This window comes from Mastigoproctus giganteus, chromosome 2, assembly GCF_048544385.1.
Source record: "Mastigoproctus giganteus isolate SK-2022 chromosome 2, ASM4854438v1, whole genome shotgun sequence".
In the NCBI taxonomy this organism is placed as follows: Eukaryota; Metazoa; Arthropoda; class Arachnida; order Uropygi; family Thelyphonidae; genus Mastigoproctus; species Mastigoproctus giganteus.
Genome location: NC_143576.1, coordinates 201,341,787 through 201,356,353, shown reverse-complemented (window position 1 = coordinate 201,356,353; position 14,567 = coordinate 201,341,787). Strand labels below are relative to the sequence as shown.

Genomic DNA, 14,567 nt, shown 5'->3' with positions numbered 1-14,567 from the left:
AATAATTTTTTAAAAAAATCGCCCAACTAGGTTTTTTTCATGCTCTCCTGAAAAAACTACGTAACAAAAAAAGAAGTTTGTTTATACTGTATTTGAATGTTTCTCGTATGTGTTTTGTGTGCCGAGGCCAATGTCGTCATCGGTTTATCTCTTAGTGTCGACATACTGTATATTGCCGGCAGCAGAAGATTTCATGTTTTTGCGATATTTACATATGTAAGTGCATTCGATATTGTGTTTCATGCCCTCCGTGACGTCGGTTACTTCGACGACTGGGAGAATTTCCCAAGGCCTCTTCAGTCGAGATCATAACAGCTGAAACCCCCCCCCCCTTTAAATTTTTCAGTTTGCACTTCAGGCAAATCGGTCCTGAACATTATGATGTCAGTATAATGGTTTTGGGCGGGAGAACCAAAAATATTCATTATAATATAATTCGTCATCGGGTTATCTGCGTTGAAATGCAGTTTTAAAAAAAATTAATACAGAACAATAAGTTACATATAAAATAAATTTAATGAAACTTGTTAAAAAAATTTTGATCGACTTAATAGATTTTCATTTTTGGCTAGTGAAAAAAGGTTCGGTTAGTTTGTGCCAGCAATTCTGGACGGATTCAAGCAAAAAGCCTCTGCCTCCGGAGTTGTACCCATAATCTGGAGCTTAACCATAATTCTATATTTTTTAATGGGAAAATGAAAAATTTTGTATTTTATGCTGTTATTTTCAAAGAATTTTTTTTTTTTTTTAAATAATAATTGTACCCGGATCTAAAAAAGGAAAACATAAATATGAAACTACAATCTCATCCATTTTAAAATATGTACAGTCGATTCCGGTTATTTGGGACACATCGGGATTAGTGCATTTTGCCCAATTAAGCGGCTGCCCCAATTATCCGAAGTTTCACGTAAATAGTTAAAAATGCAATGGACCCCCGCTTTACAGTCGGTTCACTGTACAATCAAATCATGTTACGATGGACTCACCATAGTAAAGTACCGTTCACTATATGATGTGTAGTAAGCACAGGTCATTGTGATCACGATTGTGAATTGAATTTTAATTTTATTAAACAGTGATTCTAATTAGCGAAAATAGGAGGAATATTATCCACAGGCTATAAAATTAAAGATATATTAAGCACAAATTTACCCTTTATTACCATACCAATTAAATAATTAAATGATACGTGAAAATCGGAAGAATATACTTGATAATTGGAATAATTAATACGTACTGCAATATGCACATACTAACTAGTTGATATTTGTGGATGGAGGTTAAAATTTAAAACAATAAAAAGATAAGCAATCAATAGCAAAGAATACGGCACACACAAATTGCAAGTAACACGATATGCACAAGTGAGAACGGAGTAACAAGTTACGAAGCTTTAAAATTAGGAATGAAGAGAAGATTCTGAAAATTAATTTTTTTATATGATTGAATATTCCATAGAAGTCTAAACACATTTCACCATAAGAACCCACAGAATTCCAGCCATAGGTATTATCGCAAATTCAATAAGATTGAGTTTACTGTCCATTTATGATAGATTGCACTAACAGAAAAGCCCAATAAACAGGTGACTGCTAATTGTTTTTATTGTTTTATGGTTGTGACCTCCAGAAATCCAACCGAACAGTGTGATACGGTCACAGACAATTGTAGGGTAATCTCCAGTGCTGCGGTCTCCTTCCCCAATTAAGCGAAGTAAACCCTGGCTATTTTCTCGATTGGGTTCTGTTTTTTAAGATTTGCCCCAAATAACCGGAATCCACTGTATATGAAATAAAATACTAATAATATAATAAAATAAATAAATAATAAAATACCAATAAGCACAACTGCCAGACCTAAACAACTGTACTTTAGCATTAGTAGAGGCATACGATGCAAGAAAGCAAGCTTATGCAGCATCAGCCAAAAAAAAACACTCCCATTTCAACCCTCCATTCGTTCTAAATATCTGTCCAGCTCAGCCTTAAATTTATTTAGGCTGTCAACTTCCACAACAAAAGATGGAAGTGTGTTCCACCAATCAACTACCCGCTGGCTAAAGGCAAACTTCTGCAGCTCTACCCTACAACTGTCTTTCCTCAATTTGAATTTATGCCCTCTCAGGTGATTATTCTGAGCAAGAGGAAGAATCCCATCAGCATTGAGCATGCTCAAACCATTCAAGGCTTTATACATCTAAATCAGATCACCTCACAGGTGCCTAGTCTTCAGACACTGTAATCTGCAAAACTTAAGCAAGCCTTTCTTCATAAGAGCAACCCTTTGTTACATTCACTAATCTTGTTGCCCTTCTCTGTACTCGTTCCAACAGCTCTGTCTTTCTTAAAATGAGGCCTCCAGACCTGTATACAGTACTCAAGGTGTGGCCTGACTATTGCCTTATACAAGGGGATAATCATGCTCCTGGACATCTCCTACGCATCTAGATGATTTCAATTTGAACGTAAGAGTCATATTTCTACAGCCAAACATGACTTCAGTCATCCAACCTATAGATCAGGGTGTTATTTTTAATTTAAAAGCATACTATTTACGCACAACATTTGCTCAGGCATTGTCTGCAGTAGACAATGAGAAAAATTTTACGTTAGGAGACTTTTGGAAATGTTACAATATTTACCATGTCATCTTAAACATTAATAGGGCTGGTTGGAGATTACTGAACGTTGTTTAAATGGCGCATGGAAGACTATATGCCCACGGTACGTAAAAGGCTTCGAAGGATTTGAAATAGACGAATCATTTGAAGAGGTTACAAATAAGATTGTAAAGGTTGCAGAGCTACTTCAGTTGGAAATTGATGCCAAAGATGTGGAGGAGTTAATAGAAGAAGAAGAGAAGGAATTATCTAACAAAGAACTTATTGACTTGCAGGCAGTGATAGTGAAAGAAAAAAATGCTCGCAAAGCTCAAGATGAACCAAATGAGGAACTGAGACGCTTCATCACCAGAGAGATGGCAATGGTATATTGTGAAATTGCATTGGCAGTGGCAAGGTTTGAGAAGATGGATCCTGACAGAGAACGATTCTTAAAAGTTAAAAGAGGGGTGAATGATATGCTTGGTTGCTACAAAGATATCTACGATGAAAATAAAAAAAAAAAAGCCGCTGTCCAGTCATCCATTAATATGTTCTTTCGTAAGGTTGAGCAGCTGACCCCTTCTAAATCTTCACAGCTCTCAACCCAGTGGCATACTTATCAGCTGAAGACATCGATTCTGGCAATGATGCTTGAGAGGTAAAACTTATTGACATTATGCCTGTTGCCTCTTTTTTGTAATTTTATAATTTTGAAATTGCACACTTCTGTCATTTTTACTGCGCATGAGATAAAAAAATTGAATAAATAGTTCTGTTTACATGTTCATCGAACATTTCTTTTTTGATTCAATCAATTCAGCGAGCACAGTTGCGAGTGCTTCACAAGCATGGGGGAAATTCCAACTTACATAGCGCAACCTTTACGTAAGTAGGGGAGTTCCTGTAATAGAAGTAGATAAAAGTTACCTTGATTAGTGAGATTATTTTTCATATTTTAAAAAAGTGCTTCATGAAAACAAGTGCCCTACCCCAAAATACCATGTGTTGCCTCATGGGGGAGGCGCCCTGCACTCTGATCTGTTTGCTGCCCTTTTCTTATATATATAATTTTGTAAAATAATTTATCCATGTAATGAAATGTTTATTATTTTAAAATATAAACCAAAATTCAGGAATGACATATGTAATTTCAGGAGTGTTGTCAATGAGAACTTCTGGTTAAGACAACTAAAGCTGACATAATAAGAGCTAACAGAAACATGGTGTCATCTGGAAATCGGGGTTTTGATGAGTTTCACTCTGGTATGCACAATGTATTTAGGAAGGATAAGGAAGATAGAAGGGGTTGTGGTCATGCTTCTTATCAAAACCACCCTGAATGTGAAAAGGGCTTTTGCTGAGTCAGAAGTTATGCTTATCAGCATATAATCTGTGTGATGTGACTTAGTTGGAAGCAAAGGTATAATCAGAGTGAGAGTAATCTACAGGTCAGAAGAGTGTGAACAGATGAGAGTCCCTACATGCAGATGGAATGGGCAAGCAAATGTGAATGTCTTATTATGGGTGATTTCAGTTTGTCCTTAATTGACTGGAATAAGCATGGGAAAACTCACCTTGGGGAATAATTTTTAAATAAACTAGATTATTTGTACTGCATGTTAAAGAAGACACTATTATTATTTTATTATTATTATTAATATCCATATGATGCAAGGAAGCCTGAGGCTTATGCTGCACCAGGAAAAAAAAAAAAAGTTCCCGAGTAACCCTGAGAGAGAGAGAGAGAGAGTGAGTGAGTGTGTGTGTGTCAAAAGTAGAAGGGAATCACCAAGAAAGAGAAAAATGATGATATCCAGCTCAGGACCCTGGGTGTGCCAAGCCCATACTCTCACCAGATGTGAGCCCCCGGGGATAATTGATTGGAATATTCTAGATGTCATCATTATTCACAAATCGGATGGCATCACAGTACAAGAATCATTGGCAGGTAGCGATCATGCACAGTCATTAGTTGGAAGATGGAGAAAGATGTTGCAGTAGTTAAAGGTAAAGCCACTGGTTTTGATTTCAGAAAAGGGGACTATGCAGGCAAATATATTATAATTATGGAATACTTTTAAAGCAATAATCAAAGAAGTCATGAATGCATATATACCATTAAGAAAATATAGCACAAGGAGGATGCCAAGATGGATGAATACGGAGCTGACAGCTTAATAGAGCAGAAAAAGACAGCACGGGAAAGTTACAAAGCGATGAAAAGTACTGAAACCTACAAAAGCTACAAATTGATCTGTAACAGTATCACAGAAAAGAAAAAGAAAACAAATCAGATTGTACCTTTATGTACAGGGTTTGGGAAAGTCTTGGATAACTCAAGTAATGTTGCTGATTAATTGAATAAATACTTTGCATCAATCTTTACTGATGAAAAATCTTTTATTGAAAGGAGAGGCTGTGTGAGTTAAGTAGGAAAGCATGAATTTTGAAATTGCAGAAGATTATTTATTAGAAAAACTTTCAAGCCTAAGAGCAAGTAAGGCTCCCGATGGCATATACCCAGTAATTTTGAGGGAGGCAGCCAGAGAGTGCATTGAACCCTGGAGGATTGGAGAAATGTCAACATATTGCTGATACAGCACCAGTTCTAGAGCAACATTCTTAACCGTAAACCAGTTAGTCTGACTTCATTTGTAGGGAAAATCCTGGAGGCAGTGATTAAGAGTACAATCCAGGGACATTTAAATAGAAATGGCATTCTAAAAGACACACAGCATGGTTTTGTTAAGGGAAAATCATGTTTAACAAACCTAGTAAGCTATTTTGACACAGTTACTTATGAGCTGAGTTCCTCATGAGGGGTTAATGTGTAAGTTGGAAAATGTTGGGATTGCTGAAAAGATTCTAAGATGGATTGCAGGATGCCCACAGAGCAGAAAGCAGATGGTTGTGATTAATGGATATTCTCCAGATTGGTGTAATGTTGATCCCTCAAGGATCACTTCTTTGACCACTCATTTCTGATTTTCATAAACATCATCAACAAAGGAATAGAGGGCATGACATCAAAATTTGCAAAGATTGGGAGAATTTAATCACCCATGCAGCATTCTTTCAGGGTGACTTGGACAGGCTTCAAGAATGGTTCAAAAAGTGGCAGCTATTAGCATTAGTAGTGGCAAATGATGTAAGAAAGCGAGCTTATACAGCATCAGCAAAAAAAAAAAAAGAAAGAAAGAAAGAAACGCTTCCCATTTTACTATCCGTTCACTCCAGTAGTTTGTCTAGTTCTTGAATTTATTTAAGCTATCAACTTCCACAACAACAGATGGAAGTTTGTTCCGGTAATCAACCACCCACTGGCTAAAGGCAAACTTTCTCAAATATATTCTGTAACTGTCCTTCCTCAGTTTGAATTTATGCCCCCTAATGTGTGTAGTGTGAGCATTGAGTTTGCTCAATTCATTCAAAGCCTTAAACATCTCAATCAGATCACCTTGCAGGTGCCTAGTCTCCAGGCACTGAAATTTACAGAACTGAAGCCTTTCATGGTAAGAGCACGTCTTTGTTCCCCTCACCAATTCTCATTGTCCTTCTCTCTACTTGTTCCAGCAGCTCCACGTCCTTGACTTGGTGCATTATAATCACAGATGCTAATGTGCCATAAAACTCTTAAACAAACAAACAAGAAAGCTCCACATCCTTCCTAAAATCAGGTCTTCATACCTGTATATGTCACTCAGGGTGTGGCCATATACTTACCATTGCCTTATACAATAATCACCTCCGTATCCTTGCTAGCAAAATTTCTGTATATCGTTGATAAAACCTCATGAGCTGTCCTGTCTGCATTGTTCCGAGAACTTCATATCTGACTGCACAATTACCCCAAGATATTTTAGGTTTTTGAGTTTTTTTTTTTTTATATAGATAGACCTAGGAATGCTTATATGCACATCAATAATTTTTGGTTGATTATCTTTATTTGAATATTAGGAAAGCATGTGAATTTTTGGTTAAAGTGTGGCATATGCCCTCCCCCCTGAATAAGCTCCTGACTCTGAGGTTACTGATACCCATATGCGCTACTTTGCATTAGTCAATGCTAAACTTCAGTTGCCATTTCTCAGTCCATCTGCCTAAATTCTCTAGATCCTGTTGCAGTAACATAACCAGTCATATGGTATGCTAATACAACGGCGCCTCTGTAGCCAGGTGGGCAGGAGCAGTAGTGCATAGCACATGCTTCTTGATTAGACTGGGGTTAGAGCCCATATCCACCAAATATGGAGGATGTGGCAGGTCAGGGAATGACCACCGCATATTCCCAGCCCGAATAAAGGATTAGGGTTGGCGTCAGGAAGGGCATCTGGCCATAAAAATTGCATGCCAAAACAATAAAAACGCTGACCCCCATATAATAATGAGAAAAAGGCGAGGACAAAAAAAAAAAAAAAAAATGGTATGCTAATACAACAGGATCTAAAAAAGGTAGGCAGATGGGCTGAGAAATGGCAACTGAAGTTTAACATTGTTTTAATTAAGCAAAATGCAAGGTCTTACACTTGGAGAATAGCAGCAAAAAATAACATACACTCTGTGTGGTTGCATTAAAAAGAGTAGAGGAAGAGAAGGATCTGGGAGTTAAGATATGGTCGGATATGATATTCTCTGAGGGTAAACAGGCAGCCATGAAATCCCACGGTTTTCTCTCAATGGATTATCAAACATTAGCCTGTAAAAATAGGGAAGTTATAATCCTAATGTATAAGGTAGTTATAAGACTGCATTTGGAATACTGTGTCCAAATATGGAGACTTCATCTAAAAAAGAAATTGAGCTTCTTGAAAGTGTCCAAAGATCGGCAACTCACATGGCGAGATTGGCAAAAGGACAACCATACAAGGAAAGACTGATTATGTGGGCTATATAGCTTGGCAACAGGGACCTTAGAGGGGACCTAATTGAGGTTTATAAGGCTCTCAGCGGGGTTAGTAAAATGAACGAAGGCAAAATTTTCTAATTTTGCCTTCATTCATTACAGGGGCAGATGTTTAGACTAGATTTAGACTAAATACTATATCAATCTCTTATTTATAATTTTTTCTAGTAATTTTCCTAAACAACTGGCGAGAGCTATTGGTTGACAGTTGTATGGATTTGTTAAGTCCTTGTAAGGTTTAGGGAAAGCTACTATTGCATGGAAGTATTCAGAAAGACATGGCTAATTTGATATTGACAGGTAGGACTAGTCTCAAAAAAAAATGTATCATATTTTGAACATTGCTATTAAGTCTAAAATATTATCTTTCTCCATTTCTGCTTCAAGTATTGCATGCATATTTTTAATAAATGTAAATAAGCACTTTCTTGATTGTTTTAGGCAGCAGATGTTTTAGCTGTACATCAAAAGAGGCGAATTTATGATATCACTAATGTGCTGGAAGGAATTGGTCTTATAGAAAAGAAGTCCAAAAACTGCATTCAGTGGAGGTAAAATAATGCAATTGTAGTATGCAAGTTCTTACTATAATTAATTTAAGACACTATTTTTAATGTTTATTTGTGATTTTCTTCTTTAATTAGTTTTCTGCACACACACACACACAGTAACACTTTTGCTTGCTTTACACACAGATTTTCACTTTATGCCACAAAGTGGTGTAAAGAATGATGAAAGAAAGTGGCAGTGTCACAGCAAGTACTGGATGACTCCTTCCCATATTAACATGATAAAAATACTACAAGAAAAAGCAATATTCTTGATTTGATTATCAGCAGTTATTCATGTATTAAGAATCTTCAAGTAAAGGAACCAATAATCATCACAAAGTATTGATATGGGATTTATTTAAAGAAATATCTATTACCAAGCATAAAAGAAAGAGTTTTATTTTTGAAAATGTGATTAAAATGGGTTTAACATTCTTTTAAATTTATTTCAATGGAACCAAGTGATATTTTACAACTACTTTATTTTAGGGAAATTATTCTAGAAATTGCTAAACTTTTTAGTATATTGGCAATTTTGTCAGGAAGGAATGCAAGGAAGCAAATTTGCACAGAATCAGAAATAATAATAATAATAAAAAATGAATAAAAAAAAAACTTCTCACCAATTCATTTGCCCATTGCTTCTAATCATTTGTCTTGTCCTTAAAATTATTCATCCCGCTTTCATGACACTAGATGGAAGCTTGTTCTAATAATCTCTGCCTGAAGGCAGATTTCCACACATCTATTCTATGACCATCCTTTGTCAATTTAAATTTATGTCCCTGTATAAACTAAATGTTTACTGTTAATAAATGTACTGAATGTTGAGTAAATATTTAGTTTACTCAACTCTTCTGAAATCTTACAAACTTTGATTAGGTTTACCATACAAAGTCTAGAATACTGTTTTGTGTCCCTAGCTAATCTCATCACTTTTTTCTGTGCTCCTTCCTAAAATGAAATTTTCGAAACTATATCTGATTGCACAATTAGTCCCAGGTCATTTTCCATTCTCCACTACCCTGAGTGTAGTACCACACAACTGGTATGTGAATCTGGGATTACTGCTGTCCCTATGTAGTACCTTGCATTTGACAATGCTAAACTTCATTTGTCATTTCTCAGCCTAACTTTTCTACATTTTGTTGCAGTAGCTTACCTTGATTACTGCCATTAACCACTCTGTCATCTGTAAACTTAGACAAAATCTGACATACCTTCATTAGCGTTGTTAATAAACATTGAAAACAATGGGCCATTACTGAACCCTGGGAGTATCCACTAATAACATTAGTCCAAGAAGAGCAGTGCAGCTATCCCTTATCCATAGCAGTAACTTGTCTCAACTACACTTCTCTAACTGTTCAGCAGTCTTTTTATGTGTAACAATATCAAAAGTTTTTCTGAAATCGAAGTATGTATTAAAATTTTTGCGTCCAGTTCCTTTGTTACTGTGTCAGTATCTGATTAGATTGAGCAGACAAGATCTCCCCTTAACAAATCAATGCTGTGACTAGCATATAACTGCATTCCTATCTAGACGGTCCAGAATCCCTCTTTTGCACAGTGATACCATTATTTTGCCTGAAACAGAAGTCAAGCTTACAGGTTTGTAAATTGGGTATACATCCAAATTTCCCAGTCCATCAAGATCTCCTCTGAATTCAAAGATGCTCTCATATTATGACTGAAAGTTTACTTATTTATTTTGCGCTCTCTCTCTCTCTCCGCCCAAGTGCCTTGTTTACATTAGCTTCAACAATTTCTCTTCCACTTTTCTCTCAGTTGTCACAGAATCATTTAGCTCTCCTGTAGTTTGATATACTTCCATCATCCTAAAAAATTTCTTATGTGAATGTAGATGCAAAACATCTGTTCAGTTTTGTCAGCAACCTGAGCAGGATCATCAACAGTTATGCCATCCATATCTAAGGGACCAAATGTGATCCACCCTTTTCCTTATAGTGTTTATCTGAGTAAAGAAGTCTTTGTTACTATTCTTTGTGAGCAACTTATAATTTTCTTAGCTTGCCTAACACACTTTTCACCTTGATTACAGACTCATTTATACCTACTGCATGTTTCTATATAACATGATAATATATAAGCATTACATGCAGTTTCTTCTGTGTTACTAGTCTCGTCTAATCATCTGAAATTTTTTTTAGGTGTAAACCTTGAACAATATATCTTAGCTGGTATAAAAAGCCTAACAGCTTTTACAATTACTTCCCTGAATGCTTTCCGCTTAGAATTTGTTGTTGGTGCTGTCATCAGTTGGTTTCACTGATTAGATTTAAAAAGCTGTCTGAAACCACTGTAGTTACCCTTATGAATGCAAAAACCCTTCCCTTTGTCCTCGACTGTAAGTTACTTTAAGTAAATCCCACATCAGTAGTGATTACTGCTGATAATCAGATCAAGAATATTGTTTTCTCTCATTGTCTCTCTTACATGCTGGTGTGTAGAAAACAGTCACTCAGTAAATCACAAAAGGCTCTTTACCACGTGAGTCACCAAGCACAAGTTTTCCAGTCAATATCTGGAAAGTTGAAATCTCCTATTATAAGACATTCTGATTTGCTAGCACACTCTATTTGTCTGTATAGCTTGTTATACTCATCACAGTCATTCAGCCTATAACACACTTTCTACTCATTTTTTTCTTTCCTATTGCTTATGTCACACCAAACTGGCTCAATGTTGTAGTGACTATCCATGTAAACTGGATACACTGCTTTAGATTTATGAATGAATACAGTTTTAATGAAAATATTTCTAGTCTGAGGCCAACTTAACTTATTGTTGGGGCTTTTTAAGTTTTGTTTTGACGAAAAAATTTTTGTTACCAGTCCAGTCTTGAAATACTTAACAAATGTTCATAGTTCCTCGCTTTTTGGAACTAGACCTTGCTCCAAAGTTGGAGCAAGATCTAGTTCCGAAAATGCTTTGAAATAATATTGTGCAGCCTGGGTTTAACTGTTTTAGCCATTTGTTTACCAGAGTTTCTTCTAATAATACTCTTAATTCTATTATGCGATTGTAGTTTTATATCTGTCAATTTTGCATTTTAAGACAATATTGCCTAAATGTTTAGAAGTAGTCATTTATTTGATAAATATTCTTCAGTTTCACTCTGAGTATATTTAGGTGCATTTGCAAATACAGTGTATTTTGGCCCGATTAAGCGGCTGCCCCAATTATCCGAAGTTTCATGTAAATAGTTAAAAATACAATGTACCTCCTTCCCCCCCCTTTTTTTTTTTTTACAATTGGTTCACTGTACAATCAAATCGCATTACGACGAACTCAACATAGTAAAGTACCGTTCACTATATGATGTGCAGTAAGTGCCGGTCATTGTGATCATTTACTCTTTATTACCTTACCAATTAAAAAATATGTGAAAATCGGAAGAATATATGTGATAATTGGAATAATTAATATGTACATACGAACTAGTTGACATTTCTGTTCACTGACATTTGTGGGTGGGGGTTAAAATTTAAAACAGTAAAAACATAAGCAATCAATAACAAAGAACACGGCACACACACAAATTGCAAGTAACACAATATGTGCAAGTGAGAACCGAGTAACGAGTTACAAAGCTTTAAAAATAGGAATGAAGAGAAGATCTTAAAATTAATTTTTTTATATGATTGAAGATTTCGTGGAAGTGTAAACACATTTCACTATAATAACCCACAGAATTCCAGCTGTCGGTATTATCGCAAATTCAGTAAGATCGAGTTTACCGTCCATTTATGATAGATTTCACTAACAGAAAAGCCAATAAACAGGTGACTGCTAATTGTTTTTATTGTTTTATGGTTGTGACCTCCAGAATTTAGACAGAACCACGTGGTACCATCGGAGACAACCATAGGGTAATCTCCAGTGCTGTGGTCTCCTGCCCCGATTAAACGGCATGTCCCAATTAAGCGAAGTAAACTCTGGCTATTTTCTCGATTGGTTTCTGTTTTTTAAGATTTGCCCCAAATAAACGGCTGCCCCGATTAACCGGTGGCCCAAATAACTGGAATCCACTGTATATATATATATGTGTGCCTACTGTTTTCACCATCTCATCCACAAGTAACAACTTACTCCCAGTGGATGGTGGTCCAAATAACCGGAATCCACTGTATATATTCATATGTGCCTATGTTTTCACCATCTCATCCATCCATCCCCAAGTAACAACTTGCTCCCAGTGGATGAATTTTAATGAAATTTTATATTTGGGCCTTTTAAAAATATTTGTTGAGCCATTCCAAATTTCATTAAAACTTGACATCCAGAAAATAGAAATCCAGAAATCATATTTTTTTTTTTTTTTTACATGCAATTTTATATTTAAAAAAGAAATTCTTAGATTAAATGTAGTTTTAATGCAGTATTGTTAGCTTTAGACAGCCTGTGCATGCTTTGCATGTATTGTTATGTAAGACTTGTGAATGTGGAATTGCATATGATGAAATATATGGGAGAAGAGTAATAAATATTATACAGTTGTAATTAAACTGAATAGCTAAGTTTAGAGAACATAAAACTGTAGATTTATTAAGTGTTCTGTAAAGTAATTATGTTAGTAATTAATTCATAAGGCGATAAGAAAAAATTTTTTTTTTTTCTTATCCCGGAAAATTTAAAAAAATAATAATAATCATTTGATTTAAGAAAAAATATTGAACATGCTGAAAAAATATAACTCACTGCGTACATTCTTATTCTTGTAAAAAAAAAATTTTTTTTTTTTTTTTGTTTTTTTATCTTCATCCTGCATTTCACTTGCTTTTTCCTAAATACTTGAAATTGAAACTTTTAAGTATTAAATATAACAGAAATTGCATGGCATTAGAAGTAAATAGAGGACTGTCTTATCCTTAATATTTCATGGACAGCAGATTTTCACTTTTAAATAACAATGGATTTATGATATATAAAATAGAGCAACTTCTAAGTACAGTAAGTGCCAGTTACAGTGATCATGTTTGCAAATTGAATTTTGATTCTAATAAGTGAAAATCGATGAATGTTATCCACAGGCTATAAAAATAAAGATATAAAGCACAAATTTACACTTTATTACCAGAAGTTTATTACCAATTAAATAATACGTGAAAATTGAAAGAATATTATCCACAGGTTGGCAAAATAAAAATAAATTTACACTTGCATACATAGCTTAATTAATATATATATTAATTAAACATAACACTTTGTAATATGATTATAATTTAAAATAGTCAGTTATTTTAGATTGTTTTAAATTATCACTGCAAAGTCTATTTATAGATTTTTCAATATTGTATAAATCTAAGGCGCATTTAGGGCTAGAGCCTCAAGCTGCGAACAAATTTAGACTATGTATATAAAGTGCTTAGCATTTTAGACTATGTATATAAAGTGCTTAGCATAAAGTGCTTATAAAGTGCTTATGATGCTAAGCACTTTATATACATGTATAAATCTATATTCACGATCACTTGCACCAGTTTCTTCCAACGCTCTCCTCAGGACTGCTATAGCTTCATGAGTTTGCTGGAACTCCCATTCGTTCACCTATGTTTCTATAATTCGTAACTTATCTTTTGCACTCAAATTCACTCTTTCTGTTCACTGACATTTTTTTTAGGTAGTAAAATTTTAAACACAGTAAAGAGATAAGTGTCAATCAATAACAAAGCACATGGCACACAAATTAGAACTAACACGACGTGTGCAAGTGAGATTCAGAGTAAAAAGTTTACGAAGTTTAGATATAGGAATGAAGAGCAGATTTCAGTGAAGGGAAACACGTCTCACCATAATGACATAAAAACACACAGAATTCCAACTATCAGTATTATCACAAATGCAATAAGATCAAGTTTACTACCCGTTTATAACAGATAGTACAAACAAAAAAGCCCAATAAACCGAAAATTACAAATTGTTTTTACTGTTTTATGGTTGTGACCTCCATAAATGTGCTTTAAAAATATATCACAGAGGTGTTCAAAATTGATTCTAATAAACGATGAAAGTGTAGTGCATTTTATTGGTTTTAATTGGTTCTTTGAAATTTGATTCTATAAATTGGCTGATTCTAATTACCAGTGATCACTATAACCGGTGCTTACTGTATTAGTATAATTGAAATGCATTACTTTTAAACAGATAATGTCATATCATCAAATGTTATTCTGTTATTAGTTTAAAATAAATACACTGCTATGACAGTTTACTACAATACTTGCTCTCCCATCAGATAAGTGGCATTCTTAGTTAATGAGTTGCAAATTTTCTCTCCATAACCACACTTGCATTCTATCAACCATAACACACAGCTAGAATTTTCCTTTGCTGTTGCTATTTTAAATCAGTTACAACAGAAACTGAAATAAATAAAACTATTCATTTTATAATGTATTAATTTCAAAGTTTGGCATTAATTTATAACTTTAGTTATGATTACAGATTGCTTCTATCATGTGTACATTTAAAGTTCATAAGGACT

General features: G+C 34.7%; 1 protein-coding gene across 1 annotated transcript in view; it reads left to right on the top strand.

Moving 5' to 3' along the window:
- Nucleotides 1–14,567, top strand: part of LOC150089911 (uncharacterized) — an 85,650-nt gene that overhangs the window by 15,679 nt on the left and 55,404 nt on the right. Inside the window, exon 2 of the mRNA XM_090390130.1 lies at nt 7,950–8,059. Within this exon, the coding sequence (XP_090246256.1) occupies nt 7,950–8,059 (110 nt within the window). The remainder of the gene's footprint in view (nt 1–7,949; nt 8,060–14,567) is intronic.